Consider the following 15,159-nt stretch of genomic DNA (forward strand, 5'->3'; position numbering starts at 1 on the left):
ATGCTGGTGCAAGAAGGAGCCCGTGGTGACGGCTCCGGTGACCGAACAGAGTCCGGCCAGGTAAATATATTAGTTAAGCCTGTGCTGACTAGCTAATTGATGCATTCATTGTTTTTGTATGTACACATATTAATTAACACTTGTCTTTCTTCTTTTTTCTAGCCCTCCGGATCGAGCACAACTTCGGTAAAGAGACGAGGCCCCAAGAGAAAGTTGCGCTCGGATGAAAGGTTTGAGATCACAGCAATCGCGCGCGACGGCCAACCGATTGAACCCATCCGGACAAAGGATGCATTTGCTGCTCAGTGCGGGGTTCTAGTTAGGGACAAGATCCCGATCAGCATCCAGCAATGGTATAAGCTTAAGAAGGAAGACCCTGAGGTGTCTTATGTCAATGATATGCAGAAAGATGATCTTTGGACTGAGCTGAAGGCAAATTTCACCCTACCGCCAGAGGAGGATCCGGAGAAGCCAGTTAAAGAGCAATTAATCAAGTCTCATGCTCTTAAGAAGATGGCAGACCTATTCGGGAGGTGGAAGAATGAGCTGAAAACGTTTGTCGACAAAGAAGAGACACCAGAATTCATCGGCCGGTATGAGAAGATCAGAGATCACTGGCCCGCATTTGTGGCCCACAAGACATCGGAAAAGAGTATGAAGATGTCAGCGACAAACAAGAAGAATGCTGCGAAGAAGAAGCTTCACCATCGCACGGGGTCAGGTGGCTACCTCAAAGCCCGGCCTAAGTGGGCCAAGGGTGAGAATGATCTTCTTGAAAAAGGGATCGAACCACAGACAATGAACTGGACAGACCGTTGCCGGACTTGGTTCTTCGGGGCTGGCGGAACCTTGGACCCTGTATCAGGGAGGTGCGTTTGGACGAACGAGCTTTTGAGAATACCAGTCAAGAAGATTCAGCAATATATCGATGCAGCGCAGGAAGGGACGTTCGTTCCAGACAGAGAGAACGACGAGCTCACAATGGCCCTCGGGAATCCTGAGCACCCTGGACGGACACGAGGCACGCCAGGCTCCGTTCCGTGGAAGGCTGGTTTTCCGGACGCGGGCGGTTACAGAAGCCAGGAGAGGAGGAAAAAAGTGGAGCAGATCCAAATTCAGAAGCTACACGAAAGGGTTCAAGCGCTAGAGGAACGAGACGGCAATCGACATGCCGAAACTACCCCCGAAGCTACACCGTTATCTCAGCGGAGAAGCAGCGTGGCTTCCACCGAGCTGCTTCAGGCGAAGCATGTCTTGACGGCTCCTGCTAGCTACCCCGTGGATGCTATCACGGAGTCTCAACATTGCCACCTTATGGCGCAATGGCGGAACTTCAAAGTCAAGGCGGCTGTTGGCTCTGTTTTACCTCCTGAACCCGGCGCAACCTACCACTGCCGGCCAATTCCAGAAGGATATGCTAGGGTGATGGTGGATGAAATAACGGAGGGATTTGAGGACCTCCAGCTTGACCACCCTACCGGTGAAGGGGAGACTCGGCTGGGTTCTGCTCTGAAGACTCCATGCCTATGGCGGAAGGAACTCATCAACCTTCCAAACTGGACGGCTCCGGCGAGTAAGGGCACTCCCCCTCCTCCTCCGCCTCCTCCTCCGGAGAGTGATCAGGGCACTCAGCCTCCTTCTCCGGCGCGTGGCGGCACTCCGCCTCCTCCTCCGCCTCCTCCTCCGGCGAGTGATCAGGGCACTCAGCCTCCTTCCCCGGCGCGTGGCGGCACTCCGCCTCCTTCTCCGCCTGCGCCGGCGCGCCAGAGCAGCCAGCCTCCTCCTTCTCCGCCTCGTCAGCCAGGGCGGAAGAGACCCGCCGCCGCTCCGGCTGCTCTGGCGCGTCGTAGTCCTTCTCCTCCGCCTCGTAAGCAAGGAAAGAAGACAGCTGCAGCCGCTCCGTCTGCTCTGCCGGCGTCTAGCAGTACAGCTGCCAGAGGCGGGAGGCAATACAGATTCGGTCCTTCTCTGAAGACTCCAGAGAAGTTACCATACGAGAGGACCGAGGAGGAAACCAGGAAGATCGTGCGAGCCGAAGTGACAAACTTCTTTGAAGGGGTGAAAGCAAAGAAACATCCACCTCCGGAGGAGAAGGTAGATCCGGTGAAAGCAAAGCGCACTTTGGCTGCCCTGACAAAACCACCAAAGTCTCCGCCGAGAGGCAACTATGAGCGCATTCTTGCAAAGACATATGCCGAAGCGGAGCGGTCGGGAAGTACTGTCAGTGATCAAAGGTTAAAAGAACGACGAGCTGGGAAAAAAATTGCCCAGCTCGGTGAACAAGCGAACCAATCGTGCCCCCTGCTCAAGGTGTCAAAAGACATCGTCGCTAATGATCCGAGGATGGTGGCCGGTTATAGCAATCTTGGAGATTACCTGCCCGACGATGTACATTATGAAATCATGGAGGTGGACGAACACAAATACCATTACGGGAAGCCTCTCGTCAAAGATGAAAGATCTCTAACAACGATGATGCGAAGATTACATGATTGGTACATGAAAACCTGCAGAGAGTCTGATGGGATGAATACTTTGACGCTGAGAGTTAAACCGGAGCATGACCTCGTTGGAATTGAACTGCTGAATGTTCCATTTGAGGATTTCTTCCAGTTTTTCAATCAAAAGGCCCTCGATAAAACAACGATCACTTGACTGTCTGTAAGTAGTACTACTTCTGTCATTAAGTCTCTCTATATAGGTCAGCTCTTTCATTGCATGTATTTATAATTATCCTCACTATATTATGCAGATTGAAGATCGCCGAATTGAAGAAAAGACAAATCGGTTATATTGGGTTCATTAACACAAATCTCATAGATGCATATACGGTTGAAAAACATGCCAAAGAAGCCGAGGCAAACTTGCTACGATCGTTGGTATTAAATCAAAACAAAGATATAATACTCTTTCCTTACAACTTCAAGTGAGTGTTACTGTCTTGTGCATATTCGGTTTTCCTTATTAGTCTAGGTTATGGTAATGTAATTGATGACTTATGCATGCATGCGCAGCTTCCACTATATTCTCCTAGAGATTAAGCTTGAGCAGGGAGTAGTAACCGTCTTAGACTCGAGACGAAATGATCCCCAGGACTACGCGAACATGACTCAAATGCTCGAGAAGTAAGTTAAATCGATCATTATCCACCATATCAGCAACTTTGTTCATTTCCTGATATCAAGTAATTGTTTTCTTTGTGTGGCAGGGTTTGGAGAAAATTCACCACAAAAGCTCCGGGACTGCCGAAGAAGCTGCAATTTAAACACCCAAAAGTAAGTACTATAGTAGCATGTTCTGCGCATCTCCTAGTGATTCAAGCGCTAGTTTCATCAATACCATTTAGCATGCTTGCTTATCAGTTTGATTGACCTCTATTTCTTGTAAAGTGGTTGTGGCAGGAACCCGGGAATAATTACTGTGGATACTACATTTGCGAGTCCATCCGCTACACGACCTGTGAGCGGGGCTACTCTGACGAACAATATGAAGTGCGTAAGCAATAATATTCACAATTTTATTTTATTACCATCATTTGTGTCGAGTTTCATTTATTCTTATATATATATATATATATATATATATATATATATATATATATATATATATATATATATATATATATATATATATTGACCCCCTTCTTCAAATTAGATCTTTCAGATGCGTGATGAACTCCTAGCACCAGATCGTATGCGAGGAATTCAAGAGGAATTGGCGGCATTCTTCCTTGACCACGTGATCGCTGAAAACGGAGAATACTATGTGGACCCTGTGTTCTTACAATTTAATTAGGAGATTATATTGTAAGAGATAATTATTGTATATATGTAGCTGGTAGTGTCAGATAGATATACGAGAACTTGTTGTTCGACCAATCTCTCGGAGAAGGAGAGGTGGTCGATATCACTTCTCTCTGTATCCATATGTTCATGGCGATCTTCTGTTTCCTTCATTTGCTTACTAGCTAGCGTGTCAAGTCCTCTCCATACGTATAAAGTACGTAGCGTCGACCAAGCACGGAGATAAGAGAGGACACTTCTCTCTATTAATTAGCTAGCTAACACAATATATGAAACACCTAAATTAACCCCCCAAAACCCCCCAACCTCCCCCCTTTCAAAAAAAAAAAAAACCCCAGCCCCTGAAATGCTGACGCGTGGATGCCTATTGGTCCCGTTGGTGTCACCAACCGGGACAAAAGGCCATGCCTATTGGTCCCGGTTGGTGGCACCAACCGGGACCAAAGGCCCCCCTGCCTGGGCTGGTAGCAGCGGCCACGTGGAGGACCTTCTGTCCCGGTTCGTGTAAGAACCGGGACTATAGGGTTAGGGCTTTAGTAACGACCCTTTAGTCCCGGTTCGAAAACCGGGACAAAAGGCCCTTACAAACCGGGGTAAAAGCCCATTTTCCTACTAGTGTGATAATTACCCGGCACTAACTCACGTAACTGTCTGACGATCTGAGCCTCGGTCAACTGTCCCTTAGTGACTCTGATAACTACCGGGAAGGAACTCTCAACCATATGTGGTAGAGGATCCACCTCCGGTGTCTCAAAAAATATCAGGTCCTTACAGCAGACCCCAAAAATGTTAATACCAGGCTTAGGACCGGAAAGGAGAGAGCATTCCCCGGTCACATGCTGGGAGCGGAGGCAATAATCACAAAGCTCATTCGTACACTCTGCCACGAAATGACCCGGTTCACCACATCTATAGCAAGGCAACTTTTTCTTCTTAATTGCCCACTTTGAAAGTTTCTCTCCCTCAGATTTGTCCGTCCCTTTGTCAATCTTACCGGCACCGGATGCTACCGGAACGGTGACCGCTGCCAGCGCCTTGACTGCGTCCACCGCAGCCGCGGGCAACGAGGATGAAGCGGCTGCCGTATCAGCTGTGTGGTCGAGCTCCGCTCCCGTAGATGAGTCTGCAACTTGTGGTGGAGGTGGAGGCTGTCGTGGTGGAGGTGGACGCCTGCCCCTCCCGCCCTGCCGATAGCCTCCCCAGTAACGGTCATTGGGACCGGATACACCCTCAACAAAGTCACCGGGTGGACCTTGAAAGTGTCCCGGACCGTCCCCATTGTGCCAGTTGGAACCGCGGCCGCCATCGGATGATGATCCACGGTGCAGCCCCGGACCATATGCTTCATACCCGTCGTCTCCCCACTGTTCATAACGGTTGTACCTCGGACCGTCTCTATTGTATCCACCCCGCCCTTGACCGTCCCATCCATTGGTAGCACCGCGACCCCTGCCAAGGGCCAGCACCTTTGCTACTGGCTGCTATACCGTTTCCTCAGTCTGATTTGCGATAGCCCGGTGATGCGTCAGAGATCCTCGCGCGGGTGGTTGAGCACCACGGCCGGCAGCTGCTCCGGTGTGCTGCGCCTGCGGGATGAGCCCCCCACGTCCAGCAGCACCGCCATTATTGGCGATGGGAACGGCATGGCCGCCCCCGGCAACTCCCGCAGCAGCGACAGGCGGAGTGCCATGCCCCGCACCAGCGGCAGCAGCGGCACCAACAACGGGTGGCGGCCCTCGCTTGCTGGGCGGTGGCCCGCGTCCAACCATGCGGCCGGTGCAAGAGATCCTCCGCGCACGACCCTCGCCCAGCGTAGGGAATCCTGGATCGATAACCCTAGACGCAGCAACGATAGGCGGCGGCGACGATACATGCACGCATGTACGTGCTGGATCGGGCAAGGCTTGGACTCCTAGCTGGGCCTCGCCCGAGGCTAGAGAGCCCACGACCGTTTCCACATCCAACACAGTCTCAGGACCCAATAGCGAATTCAAACGGGCCCATCTGGCAGTTCGAATCTCGCTCATCGACCTCGCCACCGGCGACCTATGCGGCGGTGACGATCGACTCTTCTTTCCTTTCTTCTTCTTTTGAGTAACAAGGGTCCAAGAATCTGGCAACAAGTCTGACAAAATGACGGGTTCGCGGAATACCTTAGGAATTGGACCGATCCAGGGCTTCATTTTTGGCTTGACATTTTGAAATGAATGACGATGATCTGGTGCCCCTATGAGCGCCGGCGTCTCCGTCGGTTTACCCTGTGGACACACCTCAGTACGTGAGAAGCTGTGATCTTCCCCTTGATCTTCATCGTCGCTGTCAATAAGAGCCCAAAATCGCCCTCCCGGTTTTCCCTGAAGCATCGTTTCCGTCAGATCAATCAGCTCCGGTCTCTTCGGACGAAGATCCACCTGCACACATTCATCAACCAGCACGTCAAATCCATCAATCTTGAAACGACGCCCTACCTTGATCAAGTCGCCGTCCTGCAAGTAGTCGCCGGCAACGACGTCATTCTCCAAATCGAAGAGAGCCAGCCAACGCGAATGAGGAGTAAAACGGACGCGGCCTTCAATCCAATTCCCAGGATCCGTCTCGGCGCAGAAGTGAACACGCCATTGCATGAATTTCCCCTGGCCCCGCCCGATCTCAAGCAGCGCCGGGGAGCCGTGGTCATCGCGCGATCCCGCCTCTGTCGCCTTTCTGCCCGACACCCCTGCCAAAGAGGCTCTTGGGTCGTGCGATCTGAGCGATCCACCCATCAGCTCCCCCTTCGAGGCATGAGACGGCGGTGGTGAAAGGCCGGCTACCAGCGGCGGCGGAGGGCCGGCCGCCAGCGACGGGAACGGGTCTGCCGCCTCAGGTGGCGGCGTTTCCGCCCCGTTCGCCTCCGTCATACTTACCATGTATCATGCTAAAGGCAAGGTTTGCATGAACTTGTCAGAGACACAGGCCCATAAGTCCAACTCAAAATGATGCTTCACCCTCTGATCGTCGTTTGTGGATCATCTTCCACTTGAGAGGCTGGCTGGCTGGAGTACATTTCAATCCCATTGCTGCCAGCTGTGGCAGCCAGTGAAGTGTACTGGCTGTGCTCAAAACTCGACATAGTTCCTTCTGCAGTGTCTCTATCCGAGTCAAAGCACACTTGTTCATTGTGGCCACTTCTATTACAGATCGGATTATTTCTTCAATAACAAACTTGTCAGAGACACATGCCCATAAAACCAAGTCAAAATGACGCTTCACTCTCTCATCATTGTGCACAAGTTGGGCAAGGGTAGTCTTACCAATCCCCCCCATACCAACTATGGGGAGCACCATGACATTGCAATTATCATTGTCATTTTTGGCGTGGGAGTGGTCAAGCAATATCTTCACCACTTGTTCCTTGTCCTCTTGTCTGCCGACAATGTCTGATTCGTCGACTTGAGAATGTGTTTGCGGATGATCAACGCTTGGTGCCTCGGCATGTTGGAGGAAGTGAAAAGTGTTCATCTCCACAACCAGTTCGCCTATCGTTTCAAGGGCATCCTTCATCTTCCTGGTCATGGAGAGACAGAAAACAACCGGGCTGTTGGCGGTGAAGTAGCTCAACACCTGGAATGGAAACAAATACAACAAAAATTAAACGGCCTTCACTTGCATATCAAAACCTTAAACTGAAAATAAAAGGCTCGCATTTCCAACTTAAAACCTTAAACTGAAATTACGCAAGAACGTGTGAACCAAATATTAAAGTGTTCAGCCTAGAGCAGCAGTCGCATACACATCGTCTTAAACAACGGTTGGTACTAGTGTACATCACATATGAAGCGAGTGTGTGGATCTCTGCCTATGTACAATGGATTCCACGGGTGGCCAATGCAGATTAAGCACTCCAAGGCCCACCTGTACGGTGCAGACAGAGTGACCGACCCTAGATCAGATTGGACCTCTCAGAATTCTCAATATAGTAGTACAGTCCATCTTAATTCGGCCACCCGAATTAGCTTCTGGCGCCACCTCACATGTACTGGCCCCAATGTCACGGAAAAAAAGGTACTGGCCCCTTGCACCCAACTACCCAAGACCTCTTCTCTCTACAAGAAACACTAGATCAGAGCATCTCCGACGGCCTACAGCCTATCCTCAACTAACGCATGGCAAATGTTAACATTATGTTTGAAATACTTCAGGCATGGAAACCAATATGTATAAGAATTAATGCTAATTAGTGGTGAACATTAGTGGCAAAATTTTCTAAAAGGCAATCTTAAGGTGCGCCACATATATATTGCATGAGATGCGCGCGTTGCTGCGCCTGACCATGTTTTTGAGAATTTAAAGATGTATCCTAATATTACTAATATTGATATATTAGAGGAAACTTTAACTAATTCATTTAAGAAATGTCTCAATCCTGCAACAACTACAAATACTTTACAAACTACAAAGCAACACATAAAGTAGACCGTGACCATAATTTAGTGAAGGATGAACTCCGTGGCACAAACATGGTTTCAAATTTTTTGCATGTTTTCTCATATTTATTTTCTTGTCATGCAAGAAGATTTCTTTTCGACACGCACAGCAAAATCACCACTATAAATTTACTATCAAGGATAATAAGCCATGCATATTCCAGAAATAAAGTAATTAAGGGTACTGGTTTGACTGTTTCCGATCGTCCATGTATGTGGATGCCAAAATAGGTACAGCAGAATTCTTGTCTGAAGTCTGAACATAGTTTCCACGGAGTGAAGCCTTTTCGCATTTGGTGCAATAGCAATATCTCAACGAATCTAGGCTATTGGAGATGACCCTATGATCATTTAGCAATCCCTACAGTTAATGAAAATGTTCTGCCACCATGCCAACTCTAACCTTTGTAACATAAGTGAGCAATCGCCAGTGAGTCCGTAAATGGGCTTCAGTTGTATAATCAACTTGTTCAGAAAGAGCATGCTGCATATTCTCTTTTGCTGCTACAAAACACGGAATATTTGTTGTTCTGTTATAGACCAAATCATTTCTGCAGTTCCAGACTGCCCATAATAAAGCACATACTCCTACACGAATGTGTCTCGCTGTTTCGGAATCTATCCCGTCAAGCCACGTCCCAAATAACGTGCTGATAGTATTCGGAGGAGTAATATTAAAGGCTATGTGAACCGTCCGTCATAAATTTTTTGCCAACTGGCAGTCAGGAAAGAGGTGTTTGATGGATTCATCCCGATCACAAAAACAACATCTTGTAGATCCTGTCCAGTTGCGTTTTGCCAAGTTGTCCTTAGTTAAAATGACTTGTTTATGTACAAACCACATAAACACTTTAACTTTATGGTTGTCCAGTTGCGTTTTGCCAAGTTGTCCAGTTGCATTTATTCGCTTACTTGTCTTTATGGTTTAAGTGGACATAAATCTTGGCAAATTTTGAATGCTCATTCCCTGTTCCCCCTTATTTTATTTTATTTTGTTATCAGCTTATTCTCAGTTGTAAACAAGGCTGTGAAGAAGTGACCTAAATCTTGGTAAAAAGATGTTTGAAGAAATGAGCAAAGTTGAAGAAGAGCTAAATAAGCAAAGTTGATGGTTTGAACAAGTTGTTATGAAGTAGTTGTGCTAAATGATTGATCACCAGCCGCCTTTCTTCCTTGGGCCCCACTTGTAGGCTGAGTTGTGCACCGACTAAAATGGAGCCGCAAACAATCAGAAGCAGCTCCGTGTCATAACTCCCGCGCCGCCTCCTCTGAGGCGACTCGGGGGCAAACCCTAATCGCCCCGGCCCGCTCCTCACTGCGTGTCCCCCCTCTCCGCCGCCGCCTGAGGTACTCACCGGCGCCGCCGCGTGGTACTGGTGAAGGTGGCGGCAGGGATCCAGGCGTCTCCTCCTCGGGCGGGGAGCCTCGGATCCATGGCGGCGGCCCTGGCTGGTGGCACACGGCGCAGCTCGGCGGCGGGCGGCGCCGGCGTGGACAGGTGGGCCACTTCCCTGGCCATGTGCATGGCGGGGAGGTGGTGGGCTTCGGCTGCGGCGGCGGTTCTTCGCTGGATGTTGGTGGCCATGGTGATATCGATGTTCGTCCTCGACCCCGATCTACTCCGATCTGCAGCGGATTCGGCCCTTGGTGGCTTCGGTCACCGTTCTTGGGTGCTGGCCTTGCAGATCCGGTGGCTGGAAGGGTTCCGGGGGAATCTCTTGCCCGGCGTGGCGTCCACTCTGATGGCAGTGCCTTTGGGTGTTGCTTCCCTCGTTGGAGGCTTCGGAGAGGACCTCCTTCCTTCCACCCCTCCCAGGAGCTCAGGTGAAAACCTCAGACCCCCCTGTTCCAAGCAACGACGACACCACGGTGGCGTGCTCCTTCCTGAAGGCGTTGCTCGGGGGCTGCTCAAGCGGCGGTGGAAGTGGTGGCGGTTCGGTGTCGACACATGCATTCTGGTCAGCTTCATCTTGGAGGCTGCGGCGACGTAGGCGACGTTCGTCTGGTGGAGCTACTGTCGATGGTCGAGGCATCGTCGGCAGTCTGTGCCATCAGGCTCGAGGTGCTCAGGGGGAAACCCCAGATCTGGGTCTTCCGGATCGGATGATGATGGCGTTTTATCGCTTTCCCTTCTGGGGGCATCGTTTTGGAGAAAGTGCTGGCTGGAGGGATGGTGGAGCGGTGCTTCATCTCACACATTGATGGCGGCGGAGATCGATGGCATGGCGCTGTGGAGACTCGGCGTCCGATGCGCGGAGATGGGCTCGCGCAGGAGGAGGTTGTTGTCTTGCGTCATGGTGATGTCGATGGCAGAGTGGCCAGACAAGGTAGAAGCCGACCTGTGGAAGATGGCGGCGACGACTCACGAGTGCGTCTGAGCGGATTGTGCCCCAGACCCGGTATGTGGCTCGGCTGGGGCTTCCGAATGAGTTTCGGCTTCCGGTTTTTGATGTTAGGCTTAGGTGAGTGGTTTGGGTAGTGGCCCAGCTAGCACCCCTTCATCATATTGGATAGGAGTAGCGGCATATGTTGCCAAGATGGTGAATTCAGGCACATTGTTGTAATACTTTGTACGGTCCTCGAGAATAATCAATAAAGTGGCCGTATGCATCTCCCAGATGCAGAGGCCGGGGGTCATCCTCCTTTTTTTTTTTTAAACTATCACTCAAACTGATTTTTCCGATACCACGTTACCTGAAGTCCATGAAGCCGATTTTCCACATCTTGCAGTTTGCACGGAAATTGGATCTCTTGATGCCACTCTTATTATATGTGGAATCACAGTCACTCTTTTTTTTTTTGCGGGGGAATCACAGTCACTCTTTGCATCAAAATACATGCATTTGTTTGTGTAAGTGCTATTTTGCTTGGATGTTTCTGAAGAAGAATGTCATCTGTGATGTAATACATGGCAGTCAAGGGGGCGATGCGATCGTCAGGGAGTCCCTGGGCTGACTTGATTTGTTCAAGAAGAATAACTCTGCAAGACATCTCCTGCTGGTGGTGTAGCCATCATTGTATTTTGCCAGGGGATTTGCCAGCACCAAGTGAAAACAAAAAAAGTAGAAGGAAAACCCGGCTGTGTGTGTGCTTCTCTGTTTTTCCTGGACCGCTGCGTGCTCTGTTTCATCCCCGGCCATGCACTTGGTGTGCGTGCGATGCCAACTGCTTTGGAACTGCATAGTCTTTTACTACCCATGCAATCTGTACTACAGTCCTCTTCATTTCCAATACACTCCTCGCTTCAAAGAACAAAAACTCTGCAAGACATGCACGCATCTCTTCCTGCAGCAACACATTTTGACAGGATCGTGGTTCAGTAATTCAGATCCGGCCTCGTACCAATTGCAACATCCCGCTTCACCTGTTGGCTCCTAGGTATACTATACTTTCTTGGCAACACACAAGGGGCAAGGGAAATGAAATGAAATAGCACCTAGGTAACCAAGAGAAATGAAATAGCACTTCTTAGGCCAGTTTAATAAAGCTGTCAAGCTAAAGTATTTAGCAACGGAACAAGGGACTTGACTGGGAACAGATTTACATACATACACAAGTGCTTTTCAGTTTTGACATCAAGTCTATCTAGGTTATTACCCAACATATACATATAATCAACCAGCTCAACAGTACATCAATCCTCAAACGAATAAATAATCCCATGAGGCTGGCATCCAAAAGCACAGGCACAGGCACAGCCTTAGCATTCAGTGCATGGGATCAACCAACATTTCTCTTCCGAATTGCTTCAACCAAATCCCAGTAAGCGCCTCCTCTTGAGAAGGCCTGCTTCAAGTTGCGGCATTCACTGATGGATAGTTTCTCGAGGGCTGGGAGCTGTTGCAGGAGTCCCTCCAGCAGTGTCGCTAACCTTGGGCACTCAACAATCGATAACGTCTTGAGCTGAGGGAATGATACAACTGCTACTTGTCCTGTCACCTCCTGGTGCCATCTCTCTAGCTTAGGCATCTTGTCAAGAATCATGGTTTCCAACTTAGGAAAGAAGGGTGGTGGAGAAATGTAGGATTTCCCATTGTCTGTATCATCATTACCAGCACACATACTTGCCAAGCTATCCAAATCATACAAACGCAAGAGCACGAGGGAGGGCAACTGCCATAATGGGGGAAGATCCTTGCAGTTCTTGCATCTAAGCAGAAAAAGTTTGCTGAGATGTTCTAACAGTGTAGAGTTGTGCATCCATGATGAGAATTTCACCCCGGTATAATCATATAACTGTAAAGCTTCAAGACTTTTATGAGGACAAAGGGCCTCTAATATTCCTTCTGCATTAGTATCTACTTCATCTCTATCGTTTGTGCTATCAGGTCCATGCCAATTGAGCAACAATCGTTTCAAATTATGCTTGGCGGACAAATTACCTTGTTTAGCATTTTCTGCACTATGCACTTTTCTCAGCTCTGTCAAACGAAGACTGCCACCTAGATTCAAATCTTTCAGTTGATCAATTCCACGGCCTGCATCACTATCAATGACATAATTCGTTAATGTCTGCAGAGAATTCAGCTGACTAACACCTTGTGGCATGCGCTCCAACCGACGGCACCCAACAAGGAAGATGTGGCGAAGACCGCTCATATACCTCATTCCTTCTGGTAATTTCGTAAGTTCATTACAACCAATGAGCTTCAATGTTTGCAAGCTATACAACATGGTAATGGCTTCAGGCAATGCAGATATAATAGAATCAGAACAATCCAGATAGCGAAGATGCTTCAAGTTTGTCATGTGTGTACTGATTGAGAATGTCTTCAATGCTCGCAAGGACATGAATTTTGACTTGGCCATACTCACAGGAATCTCAATCCCAAATCCATTTTTGAAGACTAATATTGTGCGGGCTCGGGGATGTAGAATTTCCTTCATGTCTCCAATAGTATTATTACTCACATAATCAAGTGACAAATGTTGAACCTCATGCATGCTGTAATGAACTGGTGTATGTGGATCCTTGCAAATTTCCTGACGTGATGAAGATTCTTGCAGAATGGAGCAATCATTTTTGCTTACGAAGCCAGCAAGATCATGCATTCTACAAGTAGTTGGTTGGTAGATGAAGGCATCCTCTGTAATTTGGACATCTTGGAGGAAACATCTCCAAACTAGCACATCAAAAATTTGTTGGCCTCTTGTTTCTGATGCAATAAAGTCATTAGCCATCCATAGCTGGATTAACATGTCTTTGTCCATCAGGCTATCCTTGGGGAAAAGAGCACATAAGGAGAAGCATATTTTTGCTTCGGATGACAAGTGATCATAGCTCAGTTGTAGTGCAGGTACAATAGCAGTAGATGTGAGGATTTCATCTTTCCAGACATCACTATCCAGAACAGAAAACCACTGACTGTGATGCTTCGAATGAAGTAAAGCCGCTATGGTCTTGATAGCAAGAGGCAATCCCTTACACTTGTGGACAATGTTCTTTGCGACTGAAATCAATTCATCTTGCTTTTCTGCTTCCCTTCGAAATACGTTTCTCTGAAAAAGTTCCCATGACCGGTCCTCATTCAGAAGAGATATGCGATGTGCAGGAAGCGTGCCCATGATAGACGCAACTTGATTGCTGCGGCTTGTCACGATTATAGCACTACATGAGCTGGCCTGTGAGTTTAGTAATGATCTCATATGATCCCACTTGTGTCTATCTTCATTCCAAACATCATCCAACACTAGGAGGTACCTTTTCTTGCCCAAAACTCCACAAAGTTCCTTCCGCAGTGCCTCCATCTGAGTCAAATCACACTTCTTCATCGTGGCCACTTCTATTATAGATCGGACTATTTCTTCAATAACGAACTTATTAGAGACACATGCCCATAAGACCAACTCAAAATGAAGCTTCACCCTTTGGTCATTGTGCACAAGTTGAGCAAGGGTGGTCTTACCGATTCCCCCCATACCAACTATGGGGAGCACCATGACATTACTATTATCATTATTGTTGTTGGAGTGGTCGAGCAATATCTTCACCACTTGTTCCTTGTCATCTTTCCTACCCACAATCTCTGATTCATCGACATGAGAGTGTGTCTGTGGATGATCGACGCTTGGTGCCTCGTTATGTTGCAGGAATTGAAATTTGTTCATCTCCGCAACCAGTTCATCTATGATTTCAAGGGCGTCCTTCATCTTCCTGCTCATGGAGAGACGGAAAACAACCGGGCTATTGGCGGTGAAGTAGCTCAACACCTGGAATGAGAACAAATAAAACATAAGTTAAAAGGCTTCCATTTCCCAATCAAAACCTTAAATCGAAACTGAATAGCCTCCATTTCCAAATTAAAAGATTTAATTGAAAACCAAACTCCATCTTACAAGTGAAAACGTAGTACACAAGAATTATTTGCAGGATTAAACTGCTCCCAAACGGGGCCTGGATTGAAAACAGAGCCAGCCTGTAAATGTAAATCTATGTCCTGCTCTTGTGTTCTCATGTAAATGAAGTCACCAGTGATGTGGAAATTTACTGTCTAACAAAACACCATCTTACAAGAAGAAAAGTATTTATAGCGCATAGGAATTTACAGAGCTCCCAAACTAAAAACAGTCAGAGCCAGCGAGAGTGGGTAGAGAAAGTAGGACGAGGACGAACCTTGCGTGCTCTGGAGCAGCGGTGGCGGCGGCGCATCTGGGCGGCACGGCGGCGTAGGGCCTCGTAGCGGAAGCCGTCGAGGAGGTCGTCTGCCTGGTAGGCGGCGGTCTTGAGGTCCTTGACCCACTGGTGGACGGTGGGGTTGGTGCGGCTCTTTGCGTCGGCGTCGAGCAGGATGCACTGGATGGCGGCGAGGTGGCGCTCTAGCTTCCGGCGGGCCTTGTCCAGCCCCCACGCCCGAAGAAGCTCGCCCACCAGCACGTCGCCGGCCTTGGCGGCC

General features: G+C 48.7%; 1 protein-coding gene across 1 annotated transcript; it reads right to left on the reverse strand.

Annotated features, from left to right (window-relative positions):
* Positions 1-10,909: 10,909 nt before the first annotated feature.
* Positions 10,910-14,469, reverse strand: LOC109751878 (disease resistance protein RGA2-like). Its single transcript, XM_020310758.3, has one exon. It carries the CDS (start codon positions 14,426-14,428, stop codon positions 11,987-11,989), a length of 2,442 nt encoding a protein of 813 aa, XP_020166347.2. The 5' UTR covers positions 14,429-14,469; the 3' UTR covers positions 10,910-11,986.
* Between the last annotated feature and the right edge of the window lie 690 nt (positions 14,470-15,159).

This window comes from Aegilops tauschii, chromosome 7, assembly GCF_002575655.3.
Source record: "Aegilops tauschii subsp. strangulata cultivar AL8/78 chromosome 7, Aet v6.0, whole genome shotgun sequence".
NCBI lineage: Eukaryota > Viridiplantae > Streptophyta > Magnoliopsida > Poales > Poaceae > Aegilops > Aegilops tauschii.

Excerpts from the sequence above, each read along its gene's own strand:
- LOC109751878 (XM_020310758.3), bottom strand. The coding sequence starts at position 14,428 with ATGAGCAGGAAGATGAAGGACGCCCTTGAAATCATAGATGAACTGGTT.